Genomic DNA, 15187 nt, shown 5'->3' with positions numbered 1-15187 from the left:
TGGGGTTACAAAATGTACGTTTCAGGGACACACGGGACAAGAACGGGACCTGAACCCCGGTCTCCTGGGGGAAAGTCCTGTATTGTTTGACCCATCCCCCCCAAAACCTGCATCCTTATGCAGCATTTCAGCTTTCCTACCACTCTCTAGAGTTGCTACCGTTGTCTCTCCTAACACTACGTCATCTCACGGCGCCGCTGAGCTGCTGCTCTGCCCGCTGCGTTCCAGACAGACGCTGAAGGGGGGGTGTTAGTGTTGGGTATCTGACGGTGAGAGACGCTGTCTAAGGGTCTGTATTTTACTGGTTAGGAAACAGGCTGTAAAACAGTATTTAGGAAAAACATGATTACTTCTTTTCAGACAATGTATGTGTGGATCATGTCTGTCAAACTACTTCCAGGATACCCACAATGTCAGCACACGTATGTTTGTTTCTTATTATCAACATTATTGGCATTATTGGCGTGGACACTCTGTCCCCCTCTGCTGTTATAATATAAATATAAGGTGACTATATTATTGTTGGGCAGATGAACTTGTAACGTTATAAGAATCATTATGATAGCTACACTGGCTAACTGTTGTAAATAAGTAGCGGTAAATCAGAAGGTAATCTACTGAGGGTGAGCTGTAAGACTGAAGTTTTAACTTATGACATGGTTAGACCTATTTCAGCTAGGGCAACCCTTAAAATGTTAAACGCATAAACTCTGACTTAAAGGGATACTTCACCTCTGGAAAGATGAATGTGTATTTAAAATAGGTCATTTATGTAGAAGAAATGTGAAGACATTTTTGAATTTGGAGCTTTCTAGACTGAGAAAAGCCAGAAAATGTATTTTTGGCTTATGTGGATGAAAGACAACAACTCCCAGAATGCACTTGCTTCGCTGCCCTAGGAGGCCACGCCTACCGGTAAGACAGCGCAGTTGAAAACAAGGTTAGGCTACCCTATGAGGCTACCAGTGAGTCTCCGTGACGAGTCTGCCTGGGATTTCGGGATCGCCCAAAATGTCCGGGATTCGGCTTTTGCGTTCTACAGTCACCATTCCTCATGTTTACTGTGGCGAGCAGGACGAGACTGAGGGCCGCGGGAGAACGGCGTGCGGCCGGTGGCGTCATTACTGAGACGCGCCGGGTATCTCATCTATCACGGAGGTGAGGGAATTTTCTTAGCAATGTTTAAAACGCACATCAACCGATCACTTGTTTAGCGTTCATGTAAACACTACATTCAGATTCACCGATCGGAATGAATTCAGTTAGATTGAAACAAAAGGTGTGCATGTAAACAATGAATGGCGACCGCAGAAAGCAAAAGCCGAATCCCGGACATTTTGAACGATCCCCGCCCGCCGGACAAGTCCGGGAAAAGGAGGATGGTTACCCATACTTACTCAGCTTTCTCCACAGAACAAGAGCCTGCTAGCTTAGCTTCCAAAGAAAGACGGCTGACACTGTGTACATTCTGTGAGTGAGATCCCTCTATGGGCGGGTTGAAAACATGCGGAACAACGCCATCTACTGGCTGTAGTCTTTAGCCTCTGGACAGAAAATCCTCCGATGACGCAAAATAACGATTTTTGAGTCATTGCAGGATTTTTTCCAGACAAAAAAATACATAAATCTCTCGTCTCAGGGGGATATGAGGGGGGAAAGCATGGTAATTCAAAAATACTACAGGTTTTCTACTAATACAAAGCTTAATGCTAAATCCTGAAGTATCCCTTTAAGTCAGAAACGTTCAAACTATTAACTTATTACATCAACACCGACTTGAATTGGTAGCAATTATAATTTTTTTGAAGTTATTTATATTTCTGTCCACCCTCTTTTGTATTTCACTATGGATTTAGAAATATATGTCAATACATAATAATTATAAAGTGAAAAACCGAAACACACTCAGACCCAAACACCAGAAAAAAAACAGGACTTGTAGACGGCGAGGAGAGGCGTATTTATCCTATTGATCATTAATCAGAGTCATCGTCACAGGCAGAGCCAAGGTCAAGTTTAGCTTTCTTAGAGGGAATAAGGTCAGGGGACGAGTGGTGACGCTTTAGGGGGTTTGGACTTGGGCAATCCTTAGTTCCAGCAATAAGAACTTTAAATAGGTCACTTGCCTGTTGATGTTCAAAGCACAGTGCCCCCCCCGGCCTTTCGTATTGGGTGACTGCTCTGTTTACATCAGCGATACAGATCAAATTATTATTATTATCTTTAGCTACACACCACTTGGAATGATCATTACAAGGCTCCCACTCAACCTCCCATTTATCATTCTCTTTACCCAGATCAGCTTTTACAGATTTAATATTGATCACTTGATGTTGATTTTGTTCGCAGTAGGAACCTTCACGGTAACACTGTTGGCCCCAGGTCTGGACTCTCACATCAATGTTGGATTTCTTTATAGCACTGTATCTCTTTGCAATAGTGAGGTAAAGATCTCCATCTGCAACAACAACAACACATGAGTCATGTTACAGAAACTGTTCACATCCTGACAGTTCAATACTGACTGATGTTACTCAAAATACTGTAGGACACTGCACAACACGCTCAAGCAAACTAAACACACACTGTGTGACTTTACAATTTACTGTGTGACGTGGATGTTATACGACAGTTCTGAGGTCTGTACTACGAAGCAGGATTTGGCGTTAGCAAGCTAACTTAAGGCTCAATCCAGGATTTTCTGTACTACGAAGGTGGATCAGTTATCGGGTTCAATCGCCGTGGTAACTCATGCTGAATGCCTAACCTGGTCGGGAGCAGGTTAAGTTGGAGATCAGAGATCAACAGGTGTTAAAGCCCCGCCTACTGACCAATCAATACTCGGTTGATAACGGCGTCACCGTTCTTTGAAGACCAGGCGGAGCTCGGTGCACTGAGCGAGAGAGAGAGGGGAGAGAGGGGTGCGCATATAAAAGATAAAACATTTAGAGACCGAAAACCCCATTAACATTCCCTGATGGGTATTTTTATGAAATGTATATATTTTAATGGGAGGGAATTACATCTCGGCTATTTGTCGGCATCTTGAGCCGTGTGGTGCCAATGCGCACATCGGTTTGAATTATGTTTTTATATTTTTTATTTGCTCTCACGATCGCTTCCACTGCCAGGGTTGCAACTGAAATAACAGGCTAAAGCAACGGCAGTTTATGGAAAGCACCAGTGTAATTATGGTCAGATCTTTTTCCTGACTGATGGAGAAGTGATATTAATAAGAGTAATTTACGCATCTACAGCGTCGGCAATTTTTTTTTTTTTGCCAGCTTTCCTTCTTGTTTTAGGAAGCAGCGACTGTATTGTGTTTTCTCTGTAAAACCGTGTCTGTGTTCTTCATATTTATGTAGAATTATAGTTTGCTCTTCTTGTTTAAAATATGCGGCTCGGGTAGATGTTTGCGATTGGTCATGGTGCGCAAACACCGCCTCTTTTATGTGAACGCGTGCGTCTCTAGATTGGACAAACCTTGGACAAACTTGTTGATAACCACCTTCGTGACACCGGTTATCCGGGACCGCAGTTGTTAGGGTTAGTGAAGCCGGATTACTGAAAGTAATCCAGGCCATGTTGATCTTGCTTCGTAGTACAGGGGCCAGGTGCTGTTTACGTGTTTTAAATCCATAAATCCATAGACATGGTGAGAAAGCTCTGGCCCTAAATCAATCAGTTGTCAGGATAGAAAACTAAATGTCTCGTCCCGTGCTTCTAACAAGCTAATGTCAGCTCGACTCCAGTAAGTAAGAGACAGTGGTCAACGTCAAGAAAGATGTTTATATATGCAGCATTGAATTTATTTGCATTATGTTAAGGGAGGAGGAAGATAAACAACGTGAGCCCCTCAGTTTTCTACACCCTTTATGTCACACTTTTCCCTCAACATTCAGCAATGTGACCAACATGACATCATAACATACACGCCACTGTCTAAATTGGCGTGTCATACACTTCATGAGGTCAGTCTGATGTGACAATAAGCTAATCAATAAATCTGTTCCACTTCCATACTCAATGTTTAGAGTATTTAAGCTCTAATTGTTGAAATATATGAAAATGTTGAGTTTAAAACACTTTTAGTCACTGAGAACAACATTTAGTTACCAAATCTCTTTGAGTCCTTAAGTGTGTCCTGTCTAGGTGTAGTTTTAGTAGGTTCTGAAAAACAAACCGTAGAATTGTCAGTTAGTGTCATCTTCTTCACACTTGAGGCAGGGTTCATTTGTATTTTGTGTTTACAGCCCATAATGTCCCTGACATGTACAGACAATGTCAGGGACATTATGGGATTTTGTTAAACTACACTAGTAAACTTCTCTCAACCAGTTCACATAATATTTGATTTCCACAGTAAAAATGTCTCTTTTCTTTGTAACTTTGTCTTTACTAAATTAGGTAATGTGATTCAAACCATCATGCAGATATCTTACTTTTATACAGTTCTTTAGCAATGCTACGGAACGATGCTTCTCCTCCTGCTGATGTCAGCTCCTGGATTCTATCTCCTGGTGATCTTTCCTTCTTTGTAACATCTATAAGCTCTTTAAGGAAGCCTTCTGGAATTTGATGATCAAACGGGAAAGCTCTGATGTTCAGCAGGTGTTGACCTTCAAACAACATTAACATCCTATTCAAATCAACCACTAAGACTATAAATATGAATATTTAACTGAGAACATTACCTATCTTTTTGAACTCCTTGTACTTGAATGTTACACAGATAAATGTCTGAGCATTTGCAGTTCCGGTGGATGGCCAGAAATTATTATCTCTTGTGGAAGGGAATTGTGGTGTGCTGTGTAAGAGCCAGACTCCTGTGGTGGTTTTATCCATCATCACAACTCCTGAAACATCAACAGATAGACAGACAGCTATTGGCTGATAGAGGAGGATTGTTTAAAATCATAATATGTGATTTCCTGAATGTTTTAAAGGTGCAGTGTGAGATTTTTAGCGGCATCTAGTGGTGAGATTTGCGAATTGCAACCGGTCAATAATTCGCGGCCTTTCCTTGAAATTTCAAACTCGAATGAGAGGCTACGGTGGCCGACGTAGGAAGCTGCGTCTTTTTCTGCTGCTTCTCATTCAAGTTAGTGATGAAACGCGTTCTGTAGCGCTGTCTGTTCGCTGTCGGCTACGGTAGAAACATGACGTCACGTCAGCTTTGTTGCTGCTCTGTTACTTACTGTTTTTTATCAGCATGACCCACTCTGCTTTTGCGTCACTATGATCGGTTGTAAACACAGATTCTCATTCAAATGATTCAAAGACAGCTGAAAAAGCTGAAGGAATTCAATTCAATTTTATTTATAGTATCAAATCATAACATTATCTCGACACTTTACAGATAGAGTAGGTCTAGACCACACTCTATAATTTACAAAGACCCAACAATTCCAGTAAAAAAGGAAGTGAACAAATAGGAGTCACAGATCATTCTGTTAGGCTATGGTTCTGACACAGCAAACAGAGAAACAAACACGGACTAGGAGTATGATTAACAAAAAGTATTTTTAATGAATATTCAGTTCTTTGGGTGTCCAAGGAAAGCAAACGCAGGGTAGGTCGGCTCTGGGCTGGATAGAGGCTGAGGCAGGCAGGCAGAGGAATGTCCAAAACTGTCATACAGTAATCCAAACGAGATGGTTGGAGTGACGGAGTGGATTGAGCTGGCAGCAAGGCACACCACGGCAGCAGGTCTCGCGGTGTAGGTCACACTGGTAGGTGCAACGATCTGGCGCCAAGGAGCGCCAAACCCAAGAATATATACTGCAGGTTTGCTGAGTGGAATTGGAAGCAGCTGTGCAGGTAAGTATCAGTGGGATTGCCAGCAGCTGCGCAGAGAGGTAGACTCCCAGCCACGCCCCTTGACGCCCAGGAGAGTAGGGTTGGGTATCGTTTGAATTTGAACGATTCCGATTCCGATTCCTTGTTTCGATTCCGGTTCCTAACGATTCTCGATTCCGATTCTTTTAAGAGGCAGGGTCAAAAAAGTTTAGATCAATTTTAATTCTATGAACTTTTTACTTTTTATGAACTTTACTATGAATTTCTCACAGGGCTGTTTTCAACTACAACATAAATATCAAATCAATTTTAAATATTTTTTTTTAGGACATTTTAAATGAGCTAGCTAACCAACGGTCTTTCTAAAGGGAATAGTCTGACCTTCTCCATCAATTGAAATGTAAAAAAAATTGCATCACAATAAGTGTATTGTGATTGTCACTAGCATTTTAGTAACTAAACTGAATTTTATTAGGTTTAGTGACATGTTACAATGTTTACATGGTACAACTTCTGGTAAGCTACTCTTTTTTTTATTATTTCAATTCAATTATTGTGATTTGATTTAATATTGACTACTTTGGATAAATATTAGGTACTCAAGATAGGCGTTAATTTAAAAAGTCTAATGCTGTAAACATACAGAGAGCCGTATCAGCTGGCAGTATTATTTAAGGTTAAAAATAACTCAAATTAAATATAATGCGTTATAAACGCATTATATTATATAACTTATATTATATAACGCGTCACAGCCCGCCAGAATGGGCGGCGTCAGAGCGTATATAAGGAGGGCTCGTAGGCTATATTCTCTGATTTCTGTCTTTTCATCGAAGCACTCGCATCGCTGATCTCTGAGAGGAAACCGTCGCCGTGGCCTTCTTGGATCAAGCTAACGAGCCAGCTTAGGACAGCCTGAGGAAGCCGGACGATCTCTTTGCCGCCTTCAGCCTGCCGTGCCAGCTCAGCTATCCGGCGATACATATCCTTCATTGATAAGCTCTTAGGCGTGTGTTTGCCTTTTTCTAACCTCCATCTCTAACATATTTCTCAGTCCCCTCCTAGTTCAGGCTACTGGGAATATCTATACTGCAGTAAACGAGCCTGTTACAGTACACGCACGCCTGCAAACATGATAACGCTCTCTGGCTACTCGCTCTCCCCACACTCTCTCCCTCTGTTCGAGCCGCGCAGACTGCGCCGCTCACAAGGGATTGCAGAAGCTGACAGTCGCGGGGTTAGTTTTCTTTACGTTACAAGAAAGCTACTGTCCCCGCGTCCGTCTCTCGCCTGTGATAGGAGGAAAGAGAGTGTTCGAGTCCCACCGAGGTTTGGCTACCGCCTTCTCACATTTCTCAGTCCCCTCTAAGTTCAGGCGGCTGGAAATATTAATATTGCGGTAAACGAGCCTGTTACCTTACACGCTCGCCTGCAAAACATGATGACGCTCCGGCTACTCTTCCCGCGCAAACTGCGCCGTTCTCAGGGATGTCAGAGCGGACGGTCACGAGTAATGCTCAGCACCCCGCGTGCCTCACTCACCGGCGGAAGGAAGAGGGAGATGTTTGTAGCCCCGCTGAGGCCGGGCCATTCTCCAATTCCCATACGTTTCTCAGCCCCCTCTGAGTTTAGGCGGCTGAAAATGTTAATGTTGCAGCAACGAGCCTGTTACAGTACACGCACGTCTGCACGCTATCGCCGACGAAAAACATGACCCGCACTCTCTTATGCTCGAGCGAACCGATTGCCTATGCACTCTTCCCCTGTGGCTCAGTGGCAGAATAACAGGTTTTCACACCAGAGACCCGTGTTCGATCCCGGCTCTGGCAGCAAAAAAAAAAAAAAAAAAATTTTTTATGCTGTTCGCTGATCCGAGCTCACGGCCAGCTTCTCACACGCAGAAAGTGAACCCGCCCCTCGCATCCTCCCTCTTGGTGCGCGAGGAATTATGAGAGCTTAAACATTTGAGCCTTCAAGCGTTTCACGCTGTCAGTCACCTAAGAAGATGACCGCAGATGTGGATTGCAGCCAATGAGTCAGTTACACAACTCGCTCGCCTGCACACAAATGCTGTTCGTACAGCGGCTCAGAAAATCTGGAAAAGAGTGTTAATTCTGGTTGTCCGGCTCACGCCGTCAGTGTTATGAGTGTAGTAAACATGCCCACGCCCCAGTGTTCATCACTACACACAAGCACAAATTCCCCTGTGTACCCCACAGAGTGCACTCATATGAAGCGCGCTACGGCCGCTCGAGTTATAACTGTAGGTCACGTGCCCACGCTTCGTGCTCACACCTACACAGTGTTCACTCTGTCTCACACATTCGGGGACCAGAGCATTCTGTCACCGGCCGTGTGCTAATAAAGAGCTTTGTGCCCGCTACACAGCACGCACACTCTCAGATAAACACACACGAGCCCGCCACCAGCGGTGTGTTAATAAAGAGCCCTGTGCCCGCTACACAGCACGCACACTCTCATGTGAACACATACGAGCCCGCCACCGGCTATGCGTTAATAAAGAGTCCTGTGCCTGCTACACAGCACGCACACTCTCATGTGAACGTGCACGAGCCCGCCCCGCTTCCGCATTGCGAGCCGTCACACATAACGCTCGGTCACAGCGCTACTCAGCCGGCTGCCGCCACTGGCGAGCCCCCGTCCCCCCTCACTGCCACTGCGCGACTCGCGCACACACCGCCGCAGGCTCCCCGTCCCGCGCTGTGCGGCGGGCGGGACCCGGAGGCGATTCGACCCCTAGCTATGAGTGCGAATGCATGGAAAGCTGTTCAGGGAGTGTCGAAGTGGGTACTAAGCACAGTGATAAAGGGCTATTCGCTTCAATTCGCTCGCCGCCCTCCGCGCTTTCGCGCTCGGGTCGAGACTCTAGTGGAAGCGGATGCAGCGCGTCTGCTTCACACAGAGATAGCGAATTGGCTGCGCAAAGGGGCAATAGAGCGAGTCCTCCCTCAGGCTACCGAGGCAGGCTTATACAGCCGTTATTTCCTCGTACCCAAGAAGGGCGGAGCACTCAGACCTATATTAGATCTGAGATATTTGAACAAAGCGCTCGTGAAACGACCGTTCAAAATGCTCATGACCAGTCGAATCCTCGCGCAGATTCGCCCGGGGGACTGGTTCGTCTCTCTCGATCTGAAGGATGCATATTTTCAGATCCAGTTTATACCCCGTCACAGGCCATTCTTGAGATTCGCCTTCGACGGTCAGGTATATCAGTACACCGTCCTGCCTTTCGGCCTATCCCTAGCACCACGTACATTTACGAAGTGCATGGATGCGGCGCTCGCACCCCTGAGATCAAAGGGAATGCGAATCCTGAACTATCTGGACGATTGGCTCATTATAGCGCACTCAATAGAGGAACTGGTTTCCCACAGAGAAGTGCTCCTCGGTCATCTGGAAAGCCTGGGTCTTTCTGTGAACTGGGACAAGAGCTCTCTAACCCCCAGCCAGTCTATCACTTTTCTGGGTATAGATCTGGACTCGGTGGCGATGACAGCCAGGCTGTCGGCACAGCGCGCGCGCTGTGTTCGACACCTCGCCGCATCCATACAGGTGGGAAAAGTCTTTCCCCTAAAAACCTTTCAAAAGCTGTTAGGCCACATGGCGTCAGCCGCAGCGGTCCTACAGCTGGGTTTACTTCGAATGCGCCCGCTTCAATGCTGGCTAAAATTGGAAGTACCCTGCAAAGCATGGATTTCGGGCCGTATTCCAATCAGAGTGACTCAGCGCTGTGTCTCAGCCCTGCAGCCCTGGCTGGCGGCCGAATGGTATCAGCGGGGAGTGACGATGGGAGCCATCGCACACCGCAAAGTGGTCTCGACAGACGCGTCCAACATGGGTTGGGGAGCGACTCACGAGGGCAGCCCGATTTGTGGCCCATGGTCAAAAACGGAGAAACGCCTTCACATAAACTGTCTAGAGATGCTGGTGGTCGAGAAAGCGCTGAAGCACTTTCTACCGCTTCTACGGGGACACCATGTACTAGTTCGCTCAGACAACATGTCAGTGGTGTCCTACGTGAACCGACAGGGCGGAGTCAGATCCAGATCCCTGCGGGCTCTCACAGAGCGCCTTCTAGCATGGGCTCAGGGCCCGCTGCGCTCCCTAAGGGCGGCTCATGTACCCGGTCGTCTGAACGACGGCCCGGACAGACTGTCCAGAGACAACGTTCCCCCAGGGGAATGGTCTCTACACCGCCAGACGGTGCATACGCTTGGCGTCGCTTCGGCGAAGCGGAGATCGACCTTTTCGCCACGAGCGAGAACGCTCAGTGCCAGAGGTTTTTCTCGATACAGGAGGACGCGCTGGCCCAGCGCCCCGCTGTATGCGTTCCCACCGATCTCGATGCTGCCTCAAGTGCTAGCGAGGATCAGGGAGGTGAACTGCGCAGTGCTCCTCATAGCCCCGCGCTGGGAGAACCAGCCGTGGTTTCCCGAGCTAATGAGTCTGGTGGACTCAGCCCCATGGCCGATTCCGGTGAGGAGAGACCTGCTCTCTCAAGCCCGAGGATCCATTCTGCATCCCCATCCAGAGCTCTGGGCTCTGCATGCGTGGAGAATCAACGGATACTCGTTGATCTGCCAGAAGGGGTGATTAACACGATCACGCAGTCCAGAGCCCCCTCGACGAGGCGGTTCTATGCGTCTAAATGGTCGGTGTTTAACAAATGGTGCGTGAAAATGGGTTCAAACGCTCAGTCCTGTGGAGTTCCACAGGTATTAAATTTTCTCCAGGAGATGCTGGACGCGGGCAGGTCCCCCTCCACACTCAAGGTTTATGTAGCGGCGATAGCAGCGTTCGCCGGCTTGGCGCGCGGCCGCTCACTGGGCAGAAATGAACTCATTACTCGCTTCTGCGCGGAGCCAGGAGGATGAACCCTCCTCGGCCGCCGTCAGTCCCTATTTGGGACCTGTCTCTGGTCCTAGAGTCCCTGAAAGTGCATCCCTTCGAGCCTTTGGACTCTGTGGAGTTGAAATACTTGACGCTTAAGACCGTTTTTCTGTTAGCTCTGGCTTCAGTCAAACGTGTGGGTGATTTACATGCGCTGTCCATCAGCGCGTCGTGCCTCGAGTTTGGACCTAACGACTCGTTAGCCATTCTCAAACCGAAGCACGGCTATGTCCCCAAAGTGTTAGGCACTCCCTTCAGGACCCAAGTCATTACCCTATCGGCCCTGCCGTCTTCCAGCAGTGAAGAAGGGGTTAACCGCCTTTGCCCGGTCAGGACGTTAAGGTGTTATGTTGCGCGCTCTGCAGCGTTCAGACTCTCAGAGCAGCTTTTCGTTTCGTTCGGAGGACGCACCAAGCTGATCCAGAATGCTGCAGCGCGTGTTCTGACAAGAACTAAGAAAAGAGATCATATTTCTCCTGTATTAGCTTCTCTGCATTGGCTTCCTGTAAAATCCAGGATTGGATTTAAAATCCGTCTCCTGACCTAAAAAGCTCTAAATGGTCAAGCACCATCATATCTAGAAGAGCTCTTTGTACCTTATTGTCCCACTAGAGCACTATGCTCCCAGAATGCAGACTTAATTCTGGTACCTAGAGTCTCTAAAAGTAGAATGGGAGCCAGAGCCTTCAGCTACCAGGCTCCTCTCCTGTGGAACCAGATCCTAGTCCGGGTTCGGGGGGCAGACAGTGTCACCACATTTAAGAATAAACTTAAAACTCTCCTCTTTGATAAAGCTTATAGTTAGGGAGTGAGGAGTTGCAGCGTCCGCCTAACCGGCCCACCTGCTTCTCTTCATAGTCATCAGATGTATGTATCGTATAATCTATAATATAGTGAGAGTAGAGGGAGGCAGGCCAGTACAGCCCGATCCGGTTGGGGAGAGTTCTAGCCCAACCAGGCTTCTCTCCTTAACCTGCCTCTTAGTTATGCTGTTATAAATTCTAGATACATTCTAGACTGCCAGATGACACACTTAGCTGCTCTCTCATCTCTCTTTTCATTTGTTTCTTTTTGTGTGCATCCTTGTCCCAGAAATGCAGGGCAGTGGTGGCCTATAGGTTAGAGGAAACCGGGAGGTCGTCGGTTCAATCCCCAGACCAACAGGATAAAATCTGGGTGGGGAAAGTGAAAGATCAGTGCTTGTCCCTCCCTCATTACCATCACTGAAGTGTCCTTGAGCAAGGCCCTTAAGGCCCGTTCACACCAAGCACGATAACTATAAAGATAACGATAAAGATAACTATATATGTGTCCACACCAGCGACCGATAATGGTCTTTTTATTCTAAGCAGGCGCGCGCCCGGATGATCCAGATCCATTTTAAATGCGCGAGACCTTTAAATTAGAATGGATTCTGATTGGCTGTCAGTGTTTTATCGTTCGACAGCTGGAAATAAATCGTTCTGAAAGTGATCCCAACGATATCGTTCCTCATATCTTTATCGTTATAGTTGTGGTGTGAACTCTGTTATTCTTTAATATGGAGAACGATTTTTAGAATTATATCTTTATCGTTATCTTTATAGTTGTCGTCCTTGGTGTGAACGGGCCTTTAACCTCAACCGCTCCAGTGGAGCTGCTCAGTGGCAGCAGAGTCAGACTGTGGTTGTACTGGGCAGCTTCCAGGTATGAATGTCTAACTGTGTGAATGGGATCAGGGTGTTCCTGCAAAAGAGAGGCTGCCTCTCAGGGAACCTCCCCAAAGTAAATAAAGGTAAAAAAAAAATATATATATATATGGTTTACTAACCTGGGACTACTGAGCTCTCTCAGTGTAAAAATGCTTGTTACTACGCCACTTCTGAGTCCTTATGTTTCTTCTTCGCGTAGAATATTGCCTTGGATTAGGGTGGCACCAAGATCTGGGTCGCCGTGGACCTGCTACACCCTGCTACGTGCTGCGATTCCCTGAAATGTCCGGCTGCGTCCACTGCATCCACCCATGCTCTGCTCCACTACATCCCGTAACGCCTTGCTGTGCCGTGCTATGACATGAACTACTACGACTACCATTGTAGTCACTGAGGTTTCTTCCTAAAAGGGAGTTTTTCCTCGCCACTGTCGCAACAGCCACTGCTAATGCTTGCAAAATTATACAGTGTGGTCTAGACCTACTCTATCTGTAAAGTGTCTCGAGATAACTCTTGTTATGATTTGATACTATAAATAAAATTGAATTGAATAAATACGATAACAGAGATGTGATGTCATTACATACAAGAAGTATGACATCACACTGAGCAGACTCTGTCCTCTGGGATGAAAACCTGATGGAGGCTCAGAGAGATGTTTCCTGTGAGAGTGATGCTTTCTCTACTCACCTTTACTGTGACCATACGTAGAGCCAGCACCCGTTCCATCTGGAGGTGGTTGATCGCTGTAGGAGATGAATCCAAAGTCTGCCGGCTATAAATGATGCAGAATGAAGAAAAGAAACATTATGATTTATTTTTAAATTATTGGGATGTCTAAAGAGGGGAACAGAAAAGTACCAAATCTACCGCTGCCAATCAAATACAACAATAAAACACGCTTTCTGGACACATTCTTGTTAAGACATGTTTAGGTCTGTAGGCTATGGTTAAACTGTAACAGAGAGGTGCAATCTATCACAAAACTCACGGTACGGATTGGATCCATTTTTGGATCAGCACAAAACAAGGGGGTACAATTTAATAACAATAACTATTAACAATAATACTTATTTCACCAGGAAAGTGCTGTTGAGTGACAAAATCAGATGAGAAAAGGGTATTTTTAAATAACTTTGAATGCACCACGAGATTTACCAGTTTCAAGTGAACGCACCATTTAGTCATGGCTGTTTTGTTTTACCAACGACAGCTGCAGACGGTTGTGCGTCCTGGTGTTAGAATCCTCTCCAGTGAAATACAGTCTCACTTTACACCGTTTATCTGTCAGCATTTAAACCGTGTTTAATACAGTTACTAGCTAACGCTAGGCTAACGTTACCTACTGCCAAGTGTCACGTTAGTGTTAACCAGTGTGACATGCAGCGAGCAGCAGAGAGCAGACCAGGCATTTAAGCGTCCGCGAAATGCGGCACTGAAATCTGCGTTGCTATACCGTCTGGTAGATACCAATGGTTTAGGCCCCGGGGCCGTAGTAGCACCTGATTTTAACCGTTAAGGTGAACAGAAAATTGCGTTGCGTGTATATTTTCACGGCAACCCTCCCTAGAGATTTCTCAGTCTACTTTGAATAACAGCGACAGTAAAAATAGATTTCAGACTTGTTATGGTTAAATCTTTTTAAATTGATGTGCGGTTCACATGCATTCTGAACTGTGAGTATTGATCTGTACGGACCACAGATCAACCATGGTCTGTTAACCACTACTGTAGCAGCCTGGGGGCGTTTTCAGGGGATCTGATGAAGGTTAACATAGTAACACGGTAGTTACAGCCGTGCATAATGGCAACTCAGTCAGGCACCGGCTGGCTGAGCATTCATTCACACACACACACAAACGCACACACACACACACACACACACACACACGCGCACACACACGCACACACACGCGCACACACGCGCACACACACACACGCGCACACACGCGCACACACACGCACACACACGCACACACACACACACACACACACACTGTTATCTCTCGCTTTCAAAATCTTTTTTGTGTGAAATGAGGCTGCCTTCAAGTGCAGTCGGACAAGTTGGTTGCCACTGTCACTGAAGTTCGAAGCTCAGAAAATCGTTTTCCCTATTATAATTAGTACAGACCATAATATTTGCAAAGGAATTGACCCCAGCCTGGTGGCCTGTTTTTCAACAATCTGTGGGCACACACACTGTTCCCAGCCTGTGGAAAAGATCTATTATTACACCTATTCCAAAAAAATCATGTCTAATGGATGATAACGACTATAGACCAATAGCGTTAAAGGGTTAGTTCGCCCATTTAAGACATGAAGTTGTATGCAATCCTTACCAGCACTATAGTGCATACACACTGACCCACTCTGTGGTCACCTCCCTGGTCAGAGTTCTGGCCGCTCGAAGTTTTTCAAGAAAGTATTCCCGGTTAGTTTCCGGGGCCTCAAAACTGTGCGTTTTTACGTGAAAAAATTATATGCGTTTCAAAGCTTGATTAATTTACATCACAAAAAACACTCCGGGCAAAATTCATACCTCAGTTTTAATCGGCACTATTTTCTTTCCATTTCTATCAATCCGCGCTGCTGTCAACGTCAACAGTGCGCACGTTCCAAACAGCTGTTCCATATAGTGTTTACACAATCGAATGACAACGACGTAAAAAGTAGCCTACAAAATTAACAATGGTGCGAACTTGTAAATTCCCAGGTTGTGACCACAAGAATGTGCCGGGATCACCGTTCAGATTCCATCGTTTTCCTGTTTCGGATAGCTAACT

General features: G+C 46.1%; 1 protein-coding gene across 1 annotated transcript in view; it reads right to left on the bottom strand.

Annotated features, from left to right (window-relative positions):
• Window positions 1-1940: 1940 nt before the first annotated feature.
• Window positions 1941-15187, bottom strand: part of LOC311289599 (cell-death-related nuclease 7-like) — a 40166-nt gene continuing 26919 nt past the window's right edge. Inside the window, exons 6-10 of the mRNA XM_084407732.1 lie at window positions 13095-13179; window positions 4695-4856; window positions 4443-4619; window positions 4117-4170; window positions 1941-2458 (exon numbers count right to left, since the gene is read on the bottom strand). Coding sequence (XP_084263858.1) covers window positions 1977-2458; window positions 4117-4170; window positions 4443-4619; window positions 4695-4856; window positions 13095-13179 — 960 coding nt within the window. The 3' untranslated portion in view covers window positions 1941-1976. The remainder of the gene's footprint in view (window positions 2459-4116; window positions 4171-4442; window positions 4620-4694; window positions 4857-13094; window positions 13180-15187) is intronic.

This window comes from Rutilus rutilus (genome assembly GCF_951802725.1).
Source record: "Rutilus rutilus genome assembly, chromosome: 4".
NCBI classification, from domain to species: Eukaryota; Metazoa; Chordata; class Actinopteri; order Cypriniformes; family Leuciscidae; genus Rutilus; species Rutilus rutilus.
Note: the sequence above shows the minus strand (reverse complement) of the source record. Positions and strands in the feature narration are given on the sequence as shown.